Here is a 26,192-nt window from a genome sequence, read left to right as displayed (position 1 = left end):
TCCAGCAACACATTTCCAGTTCATAGAACACCATTTCATTTCCCAATTCTCCAGCAACACATTTCCAGTTCATAGAACACCATTTCATTTCCCAATTCTCCAGCAACACATTTCCAGTTCATAGAACAACATTTCATTTCCCAATTCTCCAGCAACATATTTCCAGTTCATAGAACACCATTTCATTTCCCAATTCCCCAGCAACACATTTCCAGTTCATAGAACACCATTTCATTTCCCAATTCTCCAGCAACACATTTCCAGTTCATAGAACAACATTTCATTTCCCAATTCTCCAGCAACATATTTCCAGTTCATAGAACACCATTTCATTTCCCAATTCTCCAGCAACACATTTCCAGTTAATAGAACACCATTTCATTTCCCAATTCTCCAGCAACACATTTCCAGTTCATAGAACACCATTTCATTTCCCAATTCTCCAGCAACATATTTCCAGTTCATAGAACACCATTTCATTTCCCAATTCTCCAGCAACACATTTCCAGTTAATAGAACACCATTTCATTTCCCAATTCTCCAGCAACACATTTCCAGTTAATAGAACACCATTTCATTTCCCAATTCTCCAGCAACATATTTCCAGTTCATAGAACACCATTTCATTTCCCAATTCTCCAGCAACACATTTCCAGTTAATAGAACACCATTTCATTTCCCAATTCTCCAGCAACACATTTCCAGTTCATAGAACACCATTTCATTTCCCAATTCTCCAGCAACACATTTCCAGTTCATAGAACACCATTTCATTTCCCAATTCTCCAGCAACACATTTCCAGTTCATAGAACACCATTTCATTTCCCAATTCCCCAGCAACACATTTCCAGTTCATAGAACACCATTTCATTTCCCAATTCCCCAGCAACACATTTCCAGTTCATAGAACACCATTTCATTTCCCAATTCTCCAGCAACACATTTCCAGTTCATAGAACACCATTTCATTTCCCAATTCTCCAACAACACATTTCCAGTTCATAGAACACCATTTCATTTCCCAATTCTCCAACAACACATTTCCAGTTCATAGAACAGCATTTCATTTCCCAATTCTCCAGCAACACATTTCCAGTTCATAGAACACCATTTCATTTCCCAATTCTCCAACAACACATTTCCAGTTCATAGAACACCATTTCATTTCCCAATTCTCCAGCAACACATTTCCAGTTCATAGAACACCATTTCATTTCCCAATTCTCCAGCAACACATTTCCAGTTCATAGAACACCATTTCATTTCCCAATTCTCCAGCAACACATTTCCAGTTCATAGAACACCATTTCATTTCCCAATTCTCCAGCAACACATTTCCAGTTCATAGAACAACATTTCATTTCCCAATTCTCCAGCAACACATTTCCAGTTCATAGAACACCATTTCATTTCCCAATTCTCCAACAACACATTTCCAGTTCATAGAACACCATTTCATTTCCCAATTCTCCAGCAACACATTTCCAGTTCATAGAACACCATTTCATTTCCCAATTCCCCAGCAACACATTTCCAGTTCATAGAACACCATTTCATTTCCCAATTCTCCAGCAACACATTTCCAGTTCATAGAACACCATTTCATTTCCCAATTCTCCAACAACACATTTCCAGTTCATAGAACACCATTTCATTTCCCAATTCTCCAACAACACATTTCCAGTTCATAGAACACCATTTCATTTCCCAATTCCCCAGCAACACATTTCCAGTTCATAGAACACCATTTCATTTCCCAATTCTTCAGCAACACATTTCCAGTTCATAGAACACCATTTCATTTCCCAATTCTCCAGCAACACATTTCCAGTTCATAGAACACCATTTCATTTCCCAATTCTCCAGCAACACATTTCCAGTTCATAGAACAACATTTCATTTCCCAATTCTCCAGCAACACATTTCCAGTTCATAGAACACCATTTCATTTCCCAATTCCCCAGCAACACATTTCCAGTTCATAGAACACCATTTCATTTCCCAATTCTCCAGCAACACATTTCCAGTTCATAGAACACCATTTCATTTCCCAATTCTCCAGCAACATATTTCCAGTTCATAGAACACCATTTCATTTCCCAATTCTCCAGCAACAAATTTCCAGTTCATAGAACACCATTTCATTTCCCAATTCTCCAACAACACATTTCCAGTTCATAGAACACCATTTCATTTCCCAATTCTCCAACAACACATTTCCAGTTCATAGAACACCATTTCATTTCCCAATTCCCCAGCAACACATTTCCAGTTCATAGAACACCATTTCATTTCCCAATTCTCCAGCAACACATTTCCAGTTCATAGAACACCATTTCATTTCCCAATTCTCCAGCAACACATTTCCAGTTCATAGAACACCATTTCATTTCCCAATTCTCCAGCAACACATTTCCAGTTCATAGAACAACATTTCATTTCCCAATTCTCCAGCAACACATTTCCAGTTCATAGAACACCATTTCATTTCCCAATTCCCCAGCAACACATTTCCAGTTCATAGAACACCATTTCATTTCCCAATTCTCCAGCAACACATTTCCAGTTCATAGAACAACATTTCATTTCCCAATTCTCCAGCAACATATTTCCAGTTCATAGAACACCATTTCATTTCCCAATTCTCCAGCAACACATTTCCAGTTCATAGAACACCATTTCATTTCCCAATTCTCCAGCAACACATTTCCAGTTCATAGAACACCATTTCATTTCCCAATTCTCCAGCAACATATTTCCAGTTCATAGAACACCATTTCATTTCCCAATTCTCCAGCAACACATTTCCAGTTCATAGAACACCATTTCATTTCCCAATTCTCCAGCAACACATTTCCAGTTCATAGAACAACATTTCATTTCCCAATTCTCCAGCAACATATTTCCAGTTCATAGAACACCATTTCATTTCCCAATTCTCCAGCAACATATTTCCAGTTCATAGAACAACATTTCATTTCCCAATTCTCCAGCAACATATTTCCAGTTCATAGAACACCATTTCATTTCCCAATTCTCCAGCAACACATTTCCAGTTCATAGAACACCATTTCATTTCCCAATTCTCCAGCAACACATTTCCAGTTCATAGAACAACATTTCATTTCCCAATTCTCCAGCAACATATTTCCAGTTCATAGAACACCATTTCATTTCCCAATTCTCCAGCAACACATTTCCAGTTCATAGAACACCATTTCATTTCCCAATTCTCCAGCAACACATTTCCAGTTCATAGAACACCATTTCATTTCCCAATTCTCCAGCAACACATTTCCAGTTCATAGAACACAATTTCAATTTCCCAATTCTCCAGCAACACATTTCCAGTTCATAGAACACCATTTCATTTCCCAATTCTCCAGCAACACATTTCCAGTTCATAGAACAACATTTCATTTCCCAATTCTCCAGCAACATATTTCCAGTTCATAGAACACCATTTCATTTCCCAATTCTCCAGCAACACATTTCCAGTTCATAGAACAACATTTCATTTCCCAATTCTCCAGCAACATATTTCCAGTTCATAGAACACCATTTCATTTCCCAATTCTCCAGCAACACATTTCCAGTTCATAGAACACCATTTCATTTCCCAATTCCCCAGCAACACATTTCCAGTTCATAGAACACCATTTCATTTCCCAATTCCCCAGCAACACATTTCCAGTTCATAGAACAACATTTCATTTCCCAATTCTCCAGCAACATATTTCCAGTTCATAGAACACCATGTTATTTCCCAATTCTCCAGCAACATATTTCCAGTTCATAGAACACCATTTCATTTCCCAATTCTCCAGCAACATATTTCCAGTTCATAGAACACCATTTCATTTCCCAATTCTCCAGCAACACATTTCCAGTTCATAGAACACCATTTCATTTCCCAATTCCCCAGCAACATATTTCCAGTTCATAGAACACCATTTCATTTCCCAATTCTCCAGCAACATATTTCCAGTTCATAGAACACCATTTCATTTCCCAATTCTCCAGCAACACATTTCCAGTTCATAGAACACCATTTCATTTCCCAATTCTCCAGCAACACATTTCCAGTTCATAGAACACCATTTCATTTCCCAATTCTCCAGCAACACATTTCCAGTTCATAGAACAACATTTCATTTCCCAATTCTCCAGCAACATATTTCCAGTTCATAGAACACCATTTCATTTCCCAATTCTCCAGCAACACATTTCCAGTTCATAGAACACCATTTCATTTCCCAATTCCCCAGCAACACATTTCCAGTTCATAGAACACCATTTCATTTCCCCATTCCCCAGCAACACATTTCCAGTTCATAGAACACCATTTCATTTCCCAATTCTCCAGCAACATATTTCCAGTTCATAGAACACCATTTCATTTCCCAATTCTCCAGCAACACATTTCCAGTTCATAGAACACCATTTCATTTCCCAATTCTCCAGTAACATATTTCCAGTTCATAGAACACCATTTCATTTCCCAATTCTCCAGCAACACATTTCCAGTTCATAGAACACCATTTCATTTCCCAATTCTCCAGCAACATATTTCCAGTTCATAGAACACCATTTCATTTCCCAATTCTCCAGCAACACATTTCCAGTTCATAGAACACCATTTCATTTCCCAATTCTCCAGCAACACATTTCCAGTTCATAGAACACCATTTCATTTCCCAATTCTCCAGCAACACATTTCCAGTTCATAGAACACCATTTCATTTCCCAATTCTCCAGCAACACATTTCCAGTTCATAGAACACCATTTCATCTCCCAATTCCCCAGCAACACATTTCCAGTTCATAGAACACCATTTCATCTCCCAATTCTCCAGCAACACATTTCCAGTTCATAGAACACCATTTCATTTCCCAATTCCCCAGCAACACATTTCCAGTTCATAGAACACCATTTCATTTCCCAATTCTCCAGCAACACATTTCCAGTTCATAGAACACCATTTCATTTCCCAATTCCCCAGCAACACATTTCCAGTTCATAGAACACCATTTCATTTCCCAATTCTCCAGCAACACATTTCCAGTTCATAGAACACCATTTCATTTCCCAATTCCCCAGCAACACATTTCCAGTTCATAGAACACCATTTCATTTCCCAATTCTCCAGCAACACATTTCCAGTTCATAGAACACCATTTCATTTCCCAATTCTCCAGCAACACATTTCCAGTTCATAGAACACCATTTCATTTCCCAATTCTCCAGCAACACATTTCCAGTTCATAGAACACCATTTCATTTCCCAATTCCCCAGCAACACATTTCCAGTTCATAGAACACCATTTCATTTCCCAATTCTCCAGCAACACATTTCCAGTTCATAGAACACCATTTCATTTCCCAATTCCCCAGCAACACATTTCCAGTTCATAGAACACCATTTCATTTCCCAATTCTCCAGCAACACATTTCCAGTTCATAGAACACCATTTCATTTCCCAATTCCCCAGCAACACATTTCCAGTTCATAGAACACCATTTCATTTCCCAATTCTCCAGCAACACATTTCCAGTTCATAGAACACCATTTCATTTCCCAATTCCCCAGCAACACATTTCCAGTTCATAGAACACCATTTCATTTCCCAATTCTCCAGCAACACATTTCCAGTTCATAGAACACCATTTCATTTCCCAATTCCCCAGCAACACATTTCCAGTTCATAGAACACCATTTCATTTCCCAATTCTCCAGCAACACATTTCCAGTTCATAGAACACCATTTCATTTCCCAATTCCCCAGCAACACATTTCCAGTTCATAGAACACCATTTCATTTCCCAATTCCCCAGCAACACATTTCCAGTTCATAGAACACCATTTCATTTCCCAATTCCCCAGCAACACATTTCCAGTTCATAGAACACCATTTCATTTCCCAATTCTCCAACAACACATTTCCAGTTCATAGAACACCATTTCATTTCCCAATTCTCCAACAACACATTTCCAGTTCATAGAACACCATTTCATTTCCCAATTCTCCAACAACACATTTCCAGTTCATAGAACACCATTTCATTTCCCAATTCCCCAGCAACACATTTCCAGTTCATAGAACACCATTTCATTTCCCAATTCTCCAGCAACACATTTCCAGTTCATAGAACACCATTTCATTTCCCAATTCCCCAGCAACACATTTCCAGTTCATAGAACACCATTTCATTTCCCAATTCTCCAGCAACACATTTCCAGTTCATAGAACACCATTTCATTTCCCAATTCCCCAGCAACACATTTCCAGTTCATAGAACACCATTTCATTTCCCAATTCTCCAGCAACACATTTCCAGTTCATAGAACACCATTTCATTTCCCAATTCCCCAGCAACACATTTCCAGTTCATAGAACACCATTTCATTTCCCAATTCCCCAGCAACACATTTCCAGTTCATAGAACACCATTTCATTTCCCAATTCCCCAGCAACACATTTCCAGTTCATAGAACACCATTTCATTTCCCAATTCTCCAACAACACATTTCCAGTTCATAGAACACCATTTCATTTCCCAATTCTCCAACAACACATTTCCAGTTCATAGAACACCATTTCATTTCCCAATTCTCCAACAACACATTTCCAGTTCATAGAACACCATTTCATTTCCCAATTCCCCAGCAACACATTTCCAGTTCATAGAACACCATTTCATTTCCCAATTCTCCAGCAACACATTTCCAGTTCATAGAACACCATTTCATTTCCCAATTCTCCAGCAACACATTTCCAGTTCATAGAACACCATTTCATTTCCCAATTCCCCAGCAACACATTTCCAGTTCATAGAACACCATTTCATTTCCCAATTCCCCAGCAACACATTTCCAGTTCATAGAACACCATTTCATTTCCCAATTCTCCAGCAACACATTTCCAGTTCATAGAACACCATTTCATTTCCCAATTCCCCAACAACACATTTCCAGTTCATAGAACACCATTTCATTTCCCAATTCTCCAACAACACATTTCCAGTTCATAGAACACCATTTCATTTCCCAATTCTCCAACAACACATTTCCAGTTCATAGAACACCATTTCATTTCCCAATTCTCCAACAACACATTTCCAGTTCATAGAACACCATTTCATTTCCCAATTCTCCAACAACACATTTCCAGTTCATAGAACACCATTTCATTTCCCAATTCTCCAACAACACATTTCCAGTTCATAGAACACCATTTCATTTCCCAATTCTCCAACAACACATTTCCAGTTCATAGAACACCATTTCATTTCCCAATTCTCCAACAACACATTTCCAGTTCATAGAACACCATTTCATTTCCCAATTCTCCAACAACACATTTCCAGTTCATAGAACACCATTTCATTTCCCAATTCTCCAACAACACATTTCCAGTTCATAGAACACCATTTCATTTCCCAATTCTCCAACAACACATTTCCAGTTCATAGAACACCATTTCATTTCCCAATTCTCCAACAACACATTTCCAGTTCATAGAACACCATTTCATTTCCCAATTCTCCAACAACACATTTCCAGTTCATAGAACACCATTTCATTTCCCAATTCTCCAACAACACATTTCCAGTTCATAGAACACCATTTCATTTCCCAATTCTCCAACAACACATTTCCAGTTCATAGAACACCATTTCATTTCCCAATTCTCCAACAACACATTTCCAGTTCATAGAACACCATTTCATTTCCCAATTCTCCAACAACACATTTCCAGTTCATAGAACACCATTTCATTTCCCAATTCTCCAACAACACATTTCCAGTTCATAGAACACCATTTCATTTCCCAATTCTCCAACAACACATTTCCAGTTCATAGAACACCATTTCATTTCCCAATTCTCCAACAACACATTTCCAGTTCATAGAACACCATTTCATTTCCCAATTCTCCAACAACACATTTCCAGTTCATAGAACACCATTTCATTTCCCAATTCTCCAACAACACATTTCCAGTTCATAGAACACCATTTCATTTCCCAATTCTCCAACAACACATTTCCAGTTCATAGAACACCATTTCATTTCCCAATTCTCCAACAACACATTTCCAGTTCATAGAACACCATTTCATTTCCCAATTCTCCAACAACACATTTCCAGTTCATAGAACACCATTTCATTTCCCAATTCTCCAACAACACATTTCCAGTTCATAGAACACCATTTCATTTCCCAATTCTCCAACAACACATTTCCAGTTCATAGAACACCATTTCATTTCCCAATTCTCCAACAACACATTTCCAGTTCATAGAACACCATTTCATTTCCCAATTCTCCAACAACACATTTCCAGTTCATAGAACACCATTTCATTTCCCAATTCTCCAACAACACATTTCCAGTTCATAGAACACCATTTCATTTCCCAATTCTCCAACAACACATTTCCAGTTCATAGAACACCATTTCATTTCCCAATTCTCCAACAACACATTTCCAGTTCATAGAACACCATTTCATTTCCCAATTCTCCAACAACACATTTCCAGTTCATAGAACACCATTTCATTTCCCAATTCTCCAACAACACATTTCCAGTTCATAGAACACCATTTCATTTCCCAATTCTCCAACAACACATTTCCAGTTCATAGAACACCATTTCATTTCCCAATTCTCCAACAACACATTTCCAGTTCATAGAACACCATTTCATTTCCCAATTCTCCAACAACACATTTCCAGTTCATAGAACACCATTTCATTTCCCAATTCTCCAACAACACATTTCCAGTTCATAGAACACCATTTCATTTCCCAATTCTCCAACAACACATTTCCAGTTCATAGAACACCATTTCATTTCCCAATTCTCCAACAACACATTTCCAGTTCATAGAACACCATTTCATTTCCCAATTCTCCAACAACACATTTCCAGTTCATAGAACACCATTTCATTTCCCAATTCTCCAACAACACATTTCCAGTTCATAGAACACCATTTCATTTCCCAATTCTCCAACAACACATTTCCAGTTCATAGAACACCATTTCATTTCCCAATTCTCCAACAACACATTTCCAGTTCATAGAACACCATTTCATTTCCCAATTCTCCAGCAACACATTTCCAATTCATAGAACAACGTTGCAGGTGCATGGTTTGCCTATCAGCACTATTTCATTCAGCAAATGATTTTGGATTATTTGAATCTTTCAATTCCAGAATTTTCTACTCGTAAATTCTTGTACATCCCATCCCTACAGTCGATGGACAACTCCTACATAAGACCTCTCTGCATTCACCTAGTCTCCAAAGTTTCTGAAATTTGTTGCAGAACTGTTTTTCTCCCTTGCATGGACTGGCTAACATAGCAAAACTTATTTCAGTCACATTTTTCTGCACGAATACGAGATGTAGAATCACTGCTCACACTCGTTCCTATCTATTCGATCAGAAATTATGCATCATGGTGTCCTGGCAACAATTACCACCGATTGTGGCAGACAGTTAGAATTGTCTATTCCAAGAACTATTCATTAATGAATTGAGTATTAAATGCCCTAAAACTACTACTACTACTTATCCAGCTTTCAATGAAATGATGGAGCACTTTCATTGACATCTGTACGCAATCCTTGATCCTGTGTGCTAATTGTTCTTGCTAATATTAAAGAGGATTTGTTTAGGATACTCCTCAGCCACTGTACAGCACCGCACTTGCATTACCTGGTCGTATGTTATTCCATTACCTCCACCTAAAATAGGTTCAGATATTATTTTAACAGTTTGCTGCTCATGAACACTAGGCATCAAAACATAAAATCAGTTGTCCCTAACGACATTGCATCAAACTCACGTAATTATAAACAAAAACTCAGTTAAAGCCATTTCTCATTGCCCTTTTCCAATCCATATAGTGTGCTCAATCGTAAGGCAAGTTGTTTTTACTCTGGACATTGGAGAAATCAGAGACCATTAGCTGGCAAACGGAAACAAGCGCTTGTGGTTAAAGTCATACCCAGAAACGTGTTCCACTCATTCATATTCCCTGAACAAAATAAGACAGCCTCCAAAGACAAATCACGTCTTCACACTCCTGTTACTACCACGTTCTGGTAGACATGTTCATTGATCAAAAAAAATTATGCAACACTTTGTAGATCTGAACAATCATATACCAAAAAAAAAAAAATAAATAAATAAAAGTTTGTACTTATCAGCAAAACAAAGACATCTTCGATCACACCGTTGTTGTTGCTGCAATTAGACGTTTACTTAAATGTATTCTAATGTGCCACTACAACCAATAAAGAATTTTATTTTTATTTTTATTGTCCTAAAGAGGGGTTAATATAGCAGTTGCATATTACATCTATTTTGTTTGTATGCACAATATTTTGGTTTAACTTGGTGCATGTGCAGTGATGCCCAGATTTATGTAACATTATGGTCGCAAAAACACTTCCGTGCAGAATTTCCATTCAGAAAGTGTGATGCCAAAGTTGATTTGGTTCCAAGCCTTTGCCAAAAGCAGCAAAACAAGATGAATCGCCAGAATGCCACATTCTGTTTTTGACAAAGACCTACCAAACAATTCTCTATATTCTGGCAAAAAGTTGAGGCTTTAGAGCAGTGGTTGGTGGTTTTCTTGGAAGATGGTGACATTTTTTTCTTATTCAATAATCAGATATATCAAGCCACGGCCGACTCAACCAAATGACTTCTTTCATCCTGATGCTCTTTTAACATACAAAAATAACGCTATTTTTTGCGTTATTTTTGACATGGCCGCCGGTTGATCCAGGACTGATCTTATGGAAGGAAAAAAGAAAAAGGCATGCTGCTCAGAAACAAGCACAGAGAGATGAAGCCTCCCTCTGTGCTCGAACCTAAAATATGAACTCATACGATTTTTGGTAAAATCCCTTCAAAGCATATTGAGGTTATATGAGAAAATAAAGCTGTACGCATTACAAATGTTTCTTTTCTGTTTATTATGTTATGTGTTAGTACATTAGGGGTCATTTCGAGTTAAAAATTTATTTACTGTGCCCGTCTGAACTAGAGAAAAAATGTGTGTCTTGTGTAACTAGCTAATGAAGACTATGAAATATGGTCAACGTTCTGTAGATCAAAAAGGGAGATCGAGCATACCGGAAAACGAAATGAGACCAAATTGACAACTTGGAAATTTAAAATGAAAAAAACTTTAATGGTTAATACTTTTAAAATAAATAATTTAAACAATTTTTTATTCAGGCCCCTCTAGCAAAATATGCATCGACTCCGATGTTGTACGCAGTTCGTTCAAGGGAGAATTCATTATTCCGAAAAGGAATGAAGTTTGACGTGTGTTTTATTATTATTATTATTATTATTATTTTGGCTTGAACTTTGCGCTTTTTGGATTAGTTTGTTATGTTTTTTATGGATATTTTTTTTAAACATATACTAAAACATGTTAATAAAAAAAAAATTCTGTTACGGACCTATATTTTGCATGATAGGTAAAATCCCTTTAAAGCTTTTTCTTTTATTAACATGTTTTAGTATATGTTTAAAAATAAATAAATAAAATAATAATAATAAAACATTGGGGTATTTTTTTTTTTTTACATTTACAAAAATCTCAAGTGTCCCAAGAAACAAATATATAACAAATAGATGATACCAAAAACTGATCTCAAAAGAAATTAAAAATGAATGTAATCTGAAACGTAGAATATTTTTGGAGAAGGGTTGAGCTCCAATATTAGCCATTTCTGTTCGCTACCCCCCCCCCAAAAAAAAAATATAAAATATTTACATTTTTAATAGGGTTTTTTTTTTTTTTTTTTTTTTTAGTTCATGTTAGTTTTCATTTATTTTGTAAACTCAAATATTAACAGTAAAAGAAATTGGTACTTATACAGTTTAGTGACGACATTAAAAAATGGAAATAATGAAAAAAAATTTTATTGTACGTAACTGTTATAGACTGAAGTTCTCCGAAAAAAAATTTCACTTCATTTGATCAAGTAGTTTTTTTTTTTTTACAGCGAAAAACAATGATTTATCACGGCTACGTCAACGTGGCCATTTTGGAAATGTTATTGCAGGCCCAGGAATTACCCAAGGGCAGGTAACTGCCGTACATAGCAGAATACCTCCATTTTAGGCCAATCTAGCCCCTTTTTTTCCCCCCACCAGAATGAGATTTTTTTTTTTTTTTTTGCGAAGACAGATGCCATTTTTGGGGTGTTTTTTTTTTGTTTTTTTTTTTTAATTTGTAACAAGTAAATAAACGAAGTTTCGAAGTTATCCATGCGTGTCCAACTGCGCATGTTTCGAAAATAATCTCGTATAAAAATTCTTCAATTCTTTGCATTCTTCAATTTCTTTGAATATTCAATAGTATTCTTATTTAAAAAAAAAAAAAAAAAAACGCAAAAAAATTGCAGATTTAAAAAAAAAAGAAAAAAAAACGTAAAAAAATTGCAGATGTGTTGTACTGTTGTGGTGTGCATCTCAATATGGCGAGAAAAAAATGCTAGATTGCGAAATTTGGCCTAAAATGGAGGTATTCTGCTAGGTACATTTCCAAAATGGCCACGTTGACGTCGTCGTGATAAATAATTGTTTTTCGCTGTAAAAAAAAAAAAAAAATACTTGATCAAATGAAGTGAAATTTTTTTTCGGAGAACTTCAGTCTATAACAGTTACGTACAATAAAATTTTTTTTCAATATTTCCATTTTTTAATGTCGTCACTAAACTGTATAAGTACCAAGAAATTCAATGTGTATTTTATGAAAACGACGAAAACACGATTGTGTCGATAGAATTTATTTTGGATAATTTGTTTTTCAATTATGGCTAATCAAATTTTAAATTCTTTTTATTTTTGTTAAATTCTATCAAAAACTAATTGTGTTTGTGAAAAGTTTCAATGTTTTCCTTTGTGAAAAAAAAAAAAAAAGAAAAAAAAAAAGTTTTTGTGCACAAAATTTTTCAAAAGTAAAAGTATTTTTGTTGTTAAAAAACATCCAGCGATTAAAACTTCGATTTTCAAATAAAAAAAAAAAAAGCAAATTTTTATGACCATTTTAATAAGAATATGAAATATTCTAACGAATAAATCAAATATAACTGAACTGTTTGAAAAATATTATCAGGAAGGAAATATGTCATGGTAAGACTACCTCCTATTTAGAGTACCTTCATAGGGTGTTCGGTTATCTTGAACTTTTCAGCTTTAAGATAGCTGATATTGAAACATTATTTTAATCAAATTAAGGTGCTTCTACAGAATTTGAACCTAACCTTAAGTAAGGGTTAGTTCGCCTCAAATCGGTTCAAATTCTGTAGAAACATCCGAATTTAGTTTTATAGTAATTCGATTCAATTAATAATTTAATGATCATATCGTAAATAATATGTCCTAATTATTACGCCATTGTTTGATTATTAAATTAACTGAACAAAATTATTTGATTAAAATAATATCGTTTCAATGACAGTCACTTTAAAAGTTGAAAAGTTATAACAATTTTTTCCAATGCCCAGAGAATGATTTAGGCATTCAATTAATGACTTGAAGTGTATCGTTTCCGAATCAGCGAGTGAAGAATCCTTCTACACCGAAGCCATTTTTATTTGCAAGCTTAGAATTCGTTTTTTGAGAGCTGGATTTTCCATGCATCGATTTGGTGTCTACCTATGTCCTCGTGGGGAGGCAAGTAAATAGAGACATGTATGTGCGTATTCCCGTTTGGAGGCAGAAGTGCTTAATGTCATTAATTGAAATCATGTTTATATTTCAGTTTTTTAATTCTCAAAAGTTGAGATTTTATGGCTAGGGGAGAATAACTGTATACGATTTTGATCACCCCCCCCCCCATGAGGATAATTGGTTCAATCAAATCCGGTAACGAAATACGGCAGCCGAAAGGTGACCATACAAAATTAAACTCTGGTTTCTGAAACGGAAAAAAGTGATTTATCTATATTGAAGTTTATATATAAGTTGCTTACCTGTGAAATAATAATCCCACCGTCTAGGGTACATGTCCCTTGTTGGTTGGGGAGCTCTGCCCCGAAGTGGACGTCTTCACTAATACTAATCTCGCTAACCATGTCGAAGATCTTCTCACCCCGAAGGTAGGTCTTATCCGAGACGAACATGTAATAGTCGAAGGCGGACGCATAGTGCTCGCCCAAGTATTTGAGGATGAAGAGGGGCAAGAGATGCTGCTCGGCGGAGAGGAGCGAGAACCCGACGATCGACATGCCGCTGCCCGGATACGGGGAGCTTTTCTTGCCCGTGAAGAACACCATCTTCGTGACGTGATGGGCCACACTCTTATTCATCGCCACGGCCAGGGTGTCCAAACTCTCGGGGGAGGTTAAAACAGCCACGAATAGTTTCTCACGGATCCCCAACTCTGTAGATATGTACCGAGGGCGGACGAGTTTGTGAACCTTTATCCCGCCCCCTGGGACACCCCCCGCGACCGGGTCGAGAGGGTTGCCCTGTCCTTGGAGTTTTAGCCGTGGTTCTAACTTTTTGGGGCCTTCTTGGACGGAACCTCTGGCAGCGACGATCCCAGAGTTCATATTATTGTTGTTGTTATTATTTAGAGCGTTTTGTAGATGAGGGGCACTTCGTTCTTGAAGTTCGTGAAATGATTTTGTCTCTCTCAACTTAATCTGTTGTTTCTTGTCCTCGCTTTTGAGGAAGGTACAGCCTTGTTCGTCCAGAAACGGGGCATAGAGGAGGCTAAACGTGATCCCTAGACACAGTCCGACAATAGTGGGGGCCACAGGTCGACAACAGAGGCGAAATTTTCGGAGATACATAGCCGACGTGGGATGTCGTCAAACACGCTAGAAGTTATGATATTTTGAAAGAAGGAGGAGGAGACGAAGTGCCGAACAGGAAGATGTTTTTTTTTTCCTTCTTTCTTTCTCTCTCTCTCTCTCTCTCTCTCTCTCTCTCTCTATATATATATATATATATATATATATATATATATATATATATATATATATATATATAGAGAGAGAGAGAGAGAGAGAGAGAGAGTGTACAACAGTTAACGCAAGTTGGTGGCTGCTATTCTTTATTACAAACTTGGCCGACGATTTCATCTCTCAGCCAAGCAACATATGCGAACGAGTTCACCCATAGGTTACAAAAAACTATGGTAACCCAGTAGACGCCATAAAAAACTATTTTCTTTCTTTTAATTTCGTTTACTTCCCAATCAATAACCATTGTATTGTGGTTATAGGGCAGAGCAATAATTTTTATTAGAGTAATCAGAATGGTCGACATACAAACTTAGAGAAAGCAAAATAAAATAAAAAATAAAATAAAAAAAATAAAAGAATCAATTAAAAAGAATTAATGGCATATAAACGTCGAAACGCGTAAGTGTGCTCATCTTCAGAGTACTTAAGCTATTTAACTACATAGTTTACCTTTCCTTTGCCTTTTGGCGAGCAACAATGTGTGGTATCTGTTTTAATACTATATTTTATATGTTCTGTCCTCACTCGGCGAGGGAAAGGCCCTTCTAGACTGAGGCAATTTTAATTTTTGTTTCAATCTAAAATGTCCACATAAATTTCCACATTAAAAGTTGACCCTGTGTCTAACTATGCCCTCGTGGGGAGGCAATTAAATTAGAACATTAGTTATTTTTATTAAAGCAGAAATATTATTTAATTTAATTTGTATATATATTCTTTTCTCTTCTTTGCAATCTCTTTCCCACAGAAGAGATGTTGCGAGCCTATCCCTGCTTTATCATCATTTTCATGGCAAGCGCTCTTGTCTAGCTGAAAACACCATCAATAATTTTCCTCACTCCTTATCTGTGTCTAAACCTAGGTTCTATGAACAAAGCTTCTCTCTTAGAACTACACGCCTGTGGAACTCTATTCCGTTTCCTTGCTTTCCAATATGGTTGTCTTCAAGTCCAATGCGAACAAATTCTTGATGAGTCATCCCCTTATGTAATCCAATTTACCAATTTTCCACTACTAATGATTACTATGTTTTCCCATTCACTACTGTACAATCAGTAACCCTTATCCTTGAGTGGCCTCTGAGCCTTGATAAGTGATGGCTCCTTGTAAAAAAAAAAAAGAATTAAGTAGATTGGAATTTTCCATTAGAAGTTGAGTTAGAGCTACAATTATTTCACAGATAGCAAATTCTAGTGAGATATGATCTTTGTCTTTTCACTGAGTTGGTAAAGAGACTGGTTGGCTTTTTGGATAGTTGCTCTCTCCCCATAGGTGTGTATATAACTCATGCACCCTGCAAACGAAGCATAAAACCTTAAGAGATTATTAAAAATAACTAGGATGGACAAAAAAATACTTTGATGATGGTTAATACTGACCTGACGAACTCTGTATCAACAAAAAATTTCCCCATTGGTATAGTGAGTGGCTAGAGATCATCCAATTGCCGATTTCAAATTGTCACGCTGGATCGACCTTCATGAAGGATGCAGTGACAAAGATGAATGGAGCTGGCTCAACCCATTCCAGATGCTGTTTCAAGTACACATAAGTATAATTGCTCTTTCCTCTTCTTCCCATTGGGGATGTGTGTTTATTGAAAAGGAAATATAAAAATCCAAAAAATGAGCTGCCATCGTCAAAATAATTTGTTGAGATCGAAGAAGGGGTCATTATGGTGCTACAAACATCATCTTTAGTGCTGGAAATGACTTGGACTTTCAAAAACCTGGATTAACCACAAACAATACAGTAACAGTTCAGCCACTTCACAGCCACAACTGTAGCAGTCATGTTAGAGAGCAATCCCTTAATTGTAGTTTATTGGGTTTTAATAAAGATATCTTTGCGTGCTTTTAATTTTTTTGATTTGGTGTCAGAATATTAGTTTTATTAACCAGGATTTGTTTTAAATCAGAGGATGTTAGTTATGTTTTTGTAGATGTTAGTAAATTGAGCTATACTTTAAAATATGCATGGTAGGGCAGCAGGATAGAGTAGTAGTCGTAAACCCAATATAACTGTTAGTTTTAATATTATTTTTATAAGCGTTACAAGCATTTAAGTTATAAATAACATTACTTCTTACTAATGTTCAAAGGTTTGGGGAAGGGTTATTTTTACTATAAGATTTTAGGTCTTAAATTCCTTATAATAAATAATAAGTCTAATAATATTATTATTGTCAATTTGGGGTATGTATTTATGTACAATATTTTATATGGCCTTTTCTTCTAATTTAACGTTTGGTTGATGACAATAGAATATATGTTGATAAAGTTTGGGATGAAGTAGGAAATGCGGATCTCCAACCAAAAGCAGAAACAAAAGAATAGATTTCAGTTGACACCAGTTTGACATTGACCTTTGCACACACATCACCTTTGTAAACAACAAGAGTGCGTTTATTTTACAGGGTGTCTCAAAAAATTTGTTGCCATTTTAAATGCCAATATCTCAGAAACTATTCAGCGTATCTTAATGAAACCGTACAAACTTTATGTTGAACATCAAATTTTTTGGAACACCTTGTATTTACACAGCTTTAATTTAAATTTGGATTGATATTTTTATTAAGAATAACAATAAAACCGAGTTATATCATTTATTCATGACTAAGATTAATTTCTATGTATTTATAAAACTTCTAAATTTTCAAATGGATTTTCACGACGAAGAGCACATTTTTAATTTTTGAGCAGATTTTTGCAAATTGATATTTTTTATTGAAAAACTGATATCAAGACAACATTAGCGCCAATAGCGGATATGTATTCAACCACTGCCGAAATGAAACTAGCAACTGCATTAGATTTTATCCTAGCAAGTTTGCAGTTCTTGTTGCAATATCTTTTTGTTGGAAAGGACACATCCAGAAAGGTTGCTAGAATCGGACAAGCAGTCGTTCAAGCAAGAACTGTTATTATGCCTCTCGAGCTTGATGTCGCAGTGCAAATGCACCACATGATTCTTGATTGACCATGGGATTTGCTTAATCACATCCAGAGGTACAAAGATTTGAAATGAACGCGGCATGTTTATTTGCTCTGGATGTGTTAGGTGGTAACATGGACATTCTTGATCAGTGCCTGTTGTTTGTAGGAGACAACGTGGATCATGACATTATAACATTGGATGGAAAGGGTATCTTCCATAGAATGGAAATGATCACAGCCATCACACCAGGGAAGTAAGTCAGTCATGGTTATCCATAACAAAATACATCTGACTTAAAACTTGTCGAAATGATGAAGATCAGCATCATAGATTATCACTCTTCAACCATTGCTTAGAATTTCTGTTTTTCATATACACATTTGATGTTTGTAATCATAAAGTAGATAATTTTTGGGAAATGTCTTTTCGCTTCCACAAGAGTACATCCAGTTGGAAAAAAATTTCATTTAGTTTTAGGCACAGGAAGCAGGTGACCCTGAGTTTGATGCAAAGTTTTTATCATAGTTTGTCTTTGATGAAATCGCCTTAGGTCCAATGAAAATGGTTGAGATAGAGGACATCACACCTGTTTAGGACATTGTTTGTTATTTGGCCAAACCAAGCCTCTTCTCAGCTACTTTAGACTTTTATTGAGATTGTCGGACTGACTTCCTCATTTTGGTTGTTATAGTCACAACGTTTCGGCCGTTTTGCCCTCCGGCCTTCATCAGGTGTTTTGTATCGAACTGGGGAACCGTTTGTTAGGAGTCTCGAACCCAACCCTTTATTATTATTACGGGGGTACCGTGTTCGGACTCCAGCTAGGCTCTGGGACATAGTTGATGATTCTCTGTTTTGAATGTTACTTTTCACTGCCTTCGTTCAGGATTGAACTCAGCACCTTTGGGTAACTGTAAACTTTGATAGGCTGGCTATAAGAACCCTACATATCATGCACAGAGCATGGGTTTAAGACATCCGTATATTGCAAGCCTACCTTCACCGGACAATACCTTAACTTCAACTCCCATCACCCATACAGTATTAAAAATGGAATCGCATGCTGCCTAAAACATCGAGCAGAGACAATAAGTAGCGACACCATTACATACCACCAAGAAATGGTCAGGTTGAAGAGTACCCTCCGTCGTAACAACTACCCCGATAGCATACTATCCACCAGATGTGTTAATAGTATAAGAGAGGAGAATGAAACTCAAAAGCCACCAACAGTCTGCCTACCATACATACGAGGCATCTCCGAAAAGATTCAAAGAATATGTGCCCCCCTACAACATCTAACAAACTCTTAACAAACGGTTCCCCAGTTCGATACAAAACACCTGATGAAGGCCGGAGGGCAAAACGGCCGAAACGTTGTGACTATAACAACCAAGATGAGGAAGTCAGTCCGACAATCTCAATAAATGAAAACACCTCATCTCAAAAATACAGACAATTACTTCAGACTTGATGGACTGCGCATGATTCTCTTGCGTTTCCTATAATCATTTTTCAGTGGTTGCTGACAGTTCAAAAGATGACATTAGTGAGAAATCATGACAAAATTTTCCTTCATCATCTGTCTTGTTGGAGTGAACTAGCTATTCAATATTGTGAGCATTGAAATCTCCACAGACGTGGCAGAGGAATGAGCAAATAGGATATGATCAATTTTATCAGCTATATTCTCAAAGATAGCAACTCCAAGATGATAGAGGACAAATATAAATTCTCTGTTGTGAGTAAGTGCTACTCAGAAGCAGACATAGAGCAATTTAGAATCTTCTTTGGAGATATCTCTGCCACATGGAAATCCATCCTTAATGTAAACACGATCTTTAAGTTTGAATGTCAAGTTAGAATAACTTTTAATCTAAGGAAACAGATTCAAACTGATATCAGTTTTGCACAAATTGGTTTCCCGTAATTCGATTTCAACCTTTGGAAGGTTGGAGAAAGGAAGTGGGGATCTAGGTTTACTTTTGTGCTGTTAAGATTTTTTCATAGTGAGGTTGGAGAATTTGTGGAAGAGATCGGCAGTTGTTCAGCGCAAAGCAGAGAAAGAGAGAATAAGAAAGCAAATCAAAAAAGAAATAAAATAAAATAAATTGTAGTAAAAAAAAAAAAAAAAAAAATCGTGCAAACCTTTTACCACTGGCAACGCCCGCTTCAGAGAGTGAAAGAAGAAAGAAGAAGAAGAGAATGGCCACTGCTATTCCGGCCAAGAACAGATCATGGAATCTGGGATGTTGAGATTGGGAAAAGATGTGATACCACCTTTTAGTGGAGAAGGTGATGTAGTCCGATGGATAAAGAAAGTAAAACTGGTGGCTAAGCTTCAACATGTGCCAGACCTTGCCAGTTTTATTCCACTTTTTTTGCAGGGAGATGCACTCGCTCTCTATCTTGAGATGAATAATGCAGAACAAGAAGATGCAGAACTGATAGAGATGAGACTCATGACCGCCTTCACTGAGGGGCCTTTTGAGGCATACGAAAAACTGCAATGATTCAAGTGGACAGGAGAATCGGTGGATGTTTATGCTAATAAAATCAAAAGATTGGCTGGACTGGCGGGATATCTGGGAAGAGGGCTGGAACATACAGCCAAACTGGCATTAATAACTGGATTCCCAGACGATGTATCTGTGGCATTACAGCAGCTACCGAACATAGAGAGAATGGATGTCAGCAAACTGATACCGACTGCACGGCTTTTAGTCTGCAAAAGGGTCGTAGAAACTCGGACATTGGCCGCAAGTGCACAAACTAATGAGACTAATAAGGGAAAGAAAGAATCAAGCCTTCAGTGCTTTAGATGTCAAGGACCGCACCTAAAAAAAGATTGCACAGAGATCCCTAGGGCCAGGGCAACATGCTACAATTGTGGAAAATTTGGCCACATTTCGAGATATTGTCCTCAAATTCAGGGAAACGGGCATTGCTACCCTAGCAATGAAATGAAGGCGCGATACTGGCCTCTTCCTATAATAGAAGTAGAGGTGAATGATTCTGTAATGACTGCACTTGTCGATACTGGGTGCACCACTACTTTAATCAATTCCAAACTTTTGAAGGGATATGGAAGGAGCGGTACAGTGAAAGCAGTTGATGGGAGGAATATAGAATGTAAAGGAGCCAGACAAGTGGAGATAAAAGTCTGTGGAATGCACGTAAAGGTGAGGGCAATCTTGATGAATCACATCGTTGATGGGATCGACGTCATAATTGGAATGGACGTGATTAATGAGCTGGGAGGTGTAACTATAAAGAAAGCCAAAGTGAAGTTTGGAGATATACAATGTGCCGTGGCTGCCCATCAGCTGAATGTTTGCAAAATCGAGGATAAAGACTTTGAAGCAAACTTCGATGGAGATAAATGGACAGTAAGATGGACATGGAAGGGAGAGCCTCCAGTATTGCAGAACAAAGTCCAATATTATAAAAACTCTCTGGAAGGCGATAAGAAATTAGAATTCGAGAAAGAGGTGGAAACATGGATATCGGATGGTATTCTGTTACCATGGAAAGGAGAAAGAAAAGGCGTGTTGCCATTGATGGCAGTATTTCAGGCCACAAAAGGGAAAGTTAGGCCAGTGTTCGACTTTCGTGAGTTGAACCGTTTTGTGGCGTGTCATACAGGGAGCGACATAATAGATGTATGTGATGAAAAGATAAGAAAGTGGAAACAGTTGGTAGGAGGGACCGCAATAGTGGACCTTAAGTCTGCCTACCTGCAACTACATGTGGCAAAGGAACTATGGCAGTACCAGCTGGTCTGTTATAAAGGAAAAACCTATTGCCTAACACGATTAGGATTCGGACTTAATGTCGCACCAAAGATTATGGCAGCCATTTTAAAAACAGTATTAAAGAAAGGAAGTAGGACGAAAGAGGCCACTGATTCATACATTGATGATATAATGGTAGACGTAATGAAAATATCGACACAGGAAGTTGTGGAACATTTGAAGGGGTTTGGGTTAGCAGCAAAATCTCCGAAATCCCTGGACGGAGGAGCGGCACTGGGCCTTAAGCTTATGAAAAATAAGATGGGTGCACTAATGTTCAGGAGAGGCAACGAGATCCAAGAGATGGGAGGAGAAATTAGTAGGCGGGAGCTATTTTCGATCTGTGGTAAATTATTGGGGCACTATCCAATTGCTGGATGGCTGCAATTAGCATGCAGTTATGTGAAAAGAAGAGCAAATGGAATGGATTGGGAAGAAAAAGTTGATTGCAAAACCATGAAAGTTCTAGCTGAGGTGAAAAAAGAAGACCCTGTTAATGGCGCTTGGCACATACCTGAAGTGAGCACAGGAGTCGTGTGGTGTGATGCAAGCAATGTTGCAACTGGCGTGGTTGTCGAGATTGGCGGTGTGGTGGCGGAAGATGCAACTTGGCTGAGGAAAAGTGATGACTTTAATCACATTAACATAGCTGAATTAGATGCTGTTCTAAAGGGTGTCAATTTAGCTATCAAATGGAGACTGACAAATATTGAAATAAGAACTGATTCAGCCACTGTACTCAGTTGGGTGAACTCTACTGTGGAGGAGAGTGGCAGAATACGAACAAAGGGTGCCGGAGAAGTGATAATAAAGCGGAGATTAGGGATGCTTAGAGAGTTGATGTCTGAATTGAAACTGCAAATAAAAGCAGTGTTTGTGCCTTCTGAAAGAAACAAGGCAGATGTGCTAACACGGATAAAAAAACAGTGGTTAATTGAGAAAGAGGAGGCGCCGATATGCTGTCTTGGAATTGGAGAAATTAAAGAGTTGCATGACATGCATCACATGGGAGTGGAGAGAACATTATATTTGGTGAGGCAAGTGGATCCGAATGTAAAACGGGAAGAAATTCAGATGATAGTAAAGAACTGTGTTCGGTGTCAATCGATCGATCCTGCCCCAAATATACATAATCCTGGGGAAATTGGAGTTTTAACGAACTGGACGAGACTAGCTATTGACATAGCACACTACCGAGGGGGAGCGTACTTATCAATAATTGATTGTGGGCCAAGTAGACTGGCGATATGGAAGGAACTGCGAGTGGAAGGCGCATCTGCAGTTGCAACTGAATTAGAAAAGGTGATGCTTGAACGAGGTCTAGTAAGGGAGGTGATAATGGACAACGGCACTGTTTTTCGCTCAGAAATCTTTCAGAGGATGCTAAAAAAATGGAAGATTAAAAGTTATTACAGGGCAGCCTACAGACCTGGAGGAAATGGCATTGTGGAGCGACATCATCGGACCGTGAAAGCAATAGCTGAGAGAGGAAGAATATCGCCTGAAGAGGCCACATTTTGGTACAACATGTCCCCTAAGGTCGGGCAAAGAGATGACACAGTACCACATAGAGCAATCTTTAATTACGAATGGAGGCATCCTAGAGACATGTCACCGGAAATTAATGATCAAGGACCAGCCAGAATCCAAATAGGAGAAGAAGTTTGGGTGAAACCGCCTAATGCCCGATGTACAACGCAGTGGGGAAGAGGAGTGATAACAGGAGTGCAATCCCCAAACAACTTAAGTGTCAATGGAATGCCACGACATGTTTTAGATTTAAGGCGTGTGGTCCATTTAGGTGATGAGGATGGTGGTACTGAGCCAGGGAGTGATGAAGATGAACCAGTGCTGATGCAGAGACCGCAAAGAGAACGCAATGCGCCGATCTGGACACGGGATTATGAGATGTGAATGATCTTTAATGATCATGGGGGCGTGTAGTAAAAAAAAAAAAAAAAAAAAAAAAAAATCGTGCAAACCTTTTACCACTGGCAACGCCCGCTTCAGAGAGTGAAAGAAGAAAGAAGAAGAAGAGAATGGCCACTGCGTCTATTTATAGACTAGAGATCATGGGAAGAGTATGCAAATAACTTTGGACGGTTTTGTCCTATAAAAAGCCTGTATTTGGGAGAGAGGGTGTCTTTTTTGTTTGGCAGAAGCAATTGCTGTCAGAAGTGCATTGGACTGCAGGATTGAAGAGTGAAGATTGAGTTGTGGGGTCATTGTATTTAACCACATAAATAACCTACCGTATTAATTTAATAAATTTTACTGTTTTATTTAAGTAAAGAAGAAGACTAATGAGAAAGAACAGCTGCAGCAATTCTCACTAATATAGCACCGAGAGGCTCTACCAGAAACTACTACATAGTCCAGAATCCATTCACCAAATGGCAATGCAGCAAATCCAGTATTTTAGGACAGCGTCTTTTGGCCCTAAAATATTAAGTGAATAAAATCAGCCCACCTGAAATGTTTACCTGCAGCACTCTTATTAATAACATGGCAACAAGAATAGAATAGAACGAGAATGACGTCATCTCCAGCTGCTGCTCATACAAAACAGCCGATCGAGTAGACAGCATTTTCTCTCCCCTTTGTCAGAAGTATTGCTCGGGGTAGATGAGATCTGAAGGACAAAACAGGGTACTTTTGCAGTTTTTCCATGAGTCTTGCTCAGCAACAAAAAACGAACAAAAAAGAAATAAAATAAAATAACCTACCGTATTAATTGAATAAATTTTATTGTTTTATTTATTTTATTTTATGGCGACTGTGCTTTCTTTTTTTTTTTTAGGGGGAGTAATAAAAGTTTTGTTTCTTTGAATTAGTGAAAAAATATAATTTTGTTTTGTTTGTGCATGGAAAGTTATTTGGTATTTTTTATGACCTGCCCCAGCATAATATAAGCGCCCCCAACCTCCCCATGTTAAGAACGGCTTTTGGAATAAACAACCCCAACCTTCCCATGTTAAGAACGACTGAGGACATTTATTGCGAAAGCTGTTCTTAACATGGGGAGGTTGGTGGGTGTTTATACTATGCTGGGCTGCCCTTTCCTTTCTTTTTCTTTTAAACTCTTTCCTTTCTTTTCTTTTTTCCCCAATTTTTACCATTTGCTCGCTCGCGTCTCTTTTTGCTAACTCGATATTCAATATAAACCGGTGGTGTCCGCCATTTATCGGGCATTGCCGAGCGAGATTCAAAGAAAAGCGATCTTTAAACTGCAGAGGTACCCAAAATAGGGGAAGCAAGAGCTACAGGGCTGCTGAAAATGTACCCACAATGACTTTTGTATTCTCCATTCAAAAACCAAAAAAAAAAAGCAACTAAATATTGTACTCATGACTTTTTTTTAAAAAGAAAATTGAGAGATAGGTCTTCCTCCAGTGGAGACTCGTGGCTTGAAGGAAATATCACACTTAAAGAGACGGTCAGAATCTTAAACAGATCTCTTGGTTCGAATATATAAGATAGTGGACGAATGTTTGGGCCCAATCCCTAACTTAAAAAAACTGATAAGAAAATACAAAAAAACAAAAAGATGATATTTTCATTTTTTATTTTTTGACTCATCATGTACAGTTTGATTGTTGTTTTAGGTCAAATGTTTAACGTTGCGATTTTTTAGGTCAAATGTTTAACGTTGCGATTTTTTAGGTCAAATGTTTAACGTTGCGATTTTTTAGGTCAAATGTTTAACGCTGCGATTTTTTAGGTCAAATGTTTAACGTTGCGATTTTTTAGGTCAAATGTTTAACGCTGCGATTTTTTAGGTCAAATGTTTAACGTTGCGATTTTTTAGGTCAAATGTTTAACGTTGCGATTTTTTAGGTCAAATGTTTAACGTTGCGATTTTTTAGGTCAAATGTTTAACGTTGCGATTTTTTAGGTCAAATGTTTAACGTTGCGATTTTTTAGGTCAAATGTTTAACGCTGCGATTTTTTAGGTCAAATGTTTAACGTTGCGATTTTTTAGGTCAAATGTTTAACGTTGCGATTTTTTAGGTCAAATGTTTAACGTTGCGATTTTTTAGGTCAAATGTTTAACGTTGCGATTTTTTAGGTCAAATGTTTAACGTTGCGATTTTTTAGGTCAAATGTTTAACGTTGCGATTTTTTAGGTCAAATGTTTAACGTTGCGATTTTTTAGGTCAAATGTTTAACGTTGCGATTTTTTAGGTCAAATGTTTAACGCTGCGATTTTTTAGGTCAAATGTTTAACGCTGCGATTTTTTAGGTCAAATGTTTAACGTTGCGATTTTTTAGGTCAAATGTTTAACGTTGCGATTTTTTAGGTCAAATGTTTAACGTTGCGATTTTTTAGGTCAAATGTTTAACGTTGCGATTTTTTAGGTCAAATGTTTAACGCTGCGATTTTTTAAGTCAAATGTTTAACGCTGCGATTTTTTAGGTCAAATGTTTAACGTTGCGATTTTTTAG

At 37.3% G+C, this 26,192-nt stretch overlaps 1 protein-coding gene across 1 annotated transcript in view; it reads right to left on the bottom strand.

Annotated features, from left to right (window-relative positions):
- LOC145263667 (chondroitin sulfate synthase 2-like) overlaps positions 1–14,972 on the bottom strand; it is a 171,686-nt gene extending 156,714 nt beyond the window's left edge. The window contains exon 1 of the mRNA XM_080120543.1: positions 14,017–14,972. Coding sequence (XP_079976669.1) covers positions 14,017–14,841 — 825 coding nt within the window. The 5' untranslated portion in view covers positions 14,842–14,972. The remainder of the gene's footprint in view (positions 1–14,016) is intronic.
- Between the last annotated feature and the right edge of the window lie 11,220 nt (positions 14,973–26,192).

Source organism: Euprymna scolopes, chromosome 39 (assembly GCF_053919585.1).
Source record: "Euprymna scolopes isolate OS-2025 chromosome 39, ASM5391958v1, whole genome shotgun sequence".
Taxonomy (NCBI): Eukaryota; Metazoa; Mollusca; class Cephalopoda; order Sepiida; family Sepiolidae; genus Euprymna; species Euprymna scolopes.
The sequence above is the reverse complement of the archived record's forward strand: the minus strand, read 5'-3'. Positions and strand labels throughout refer to the sequence as shown.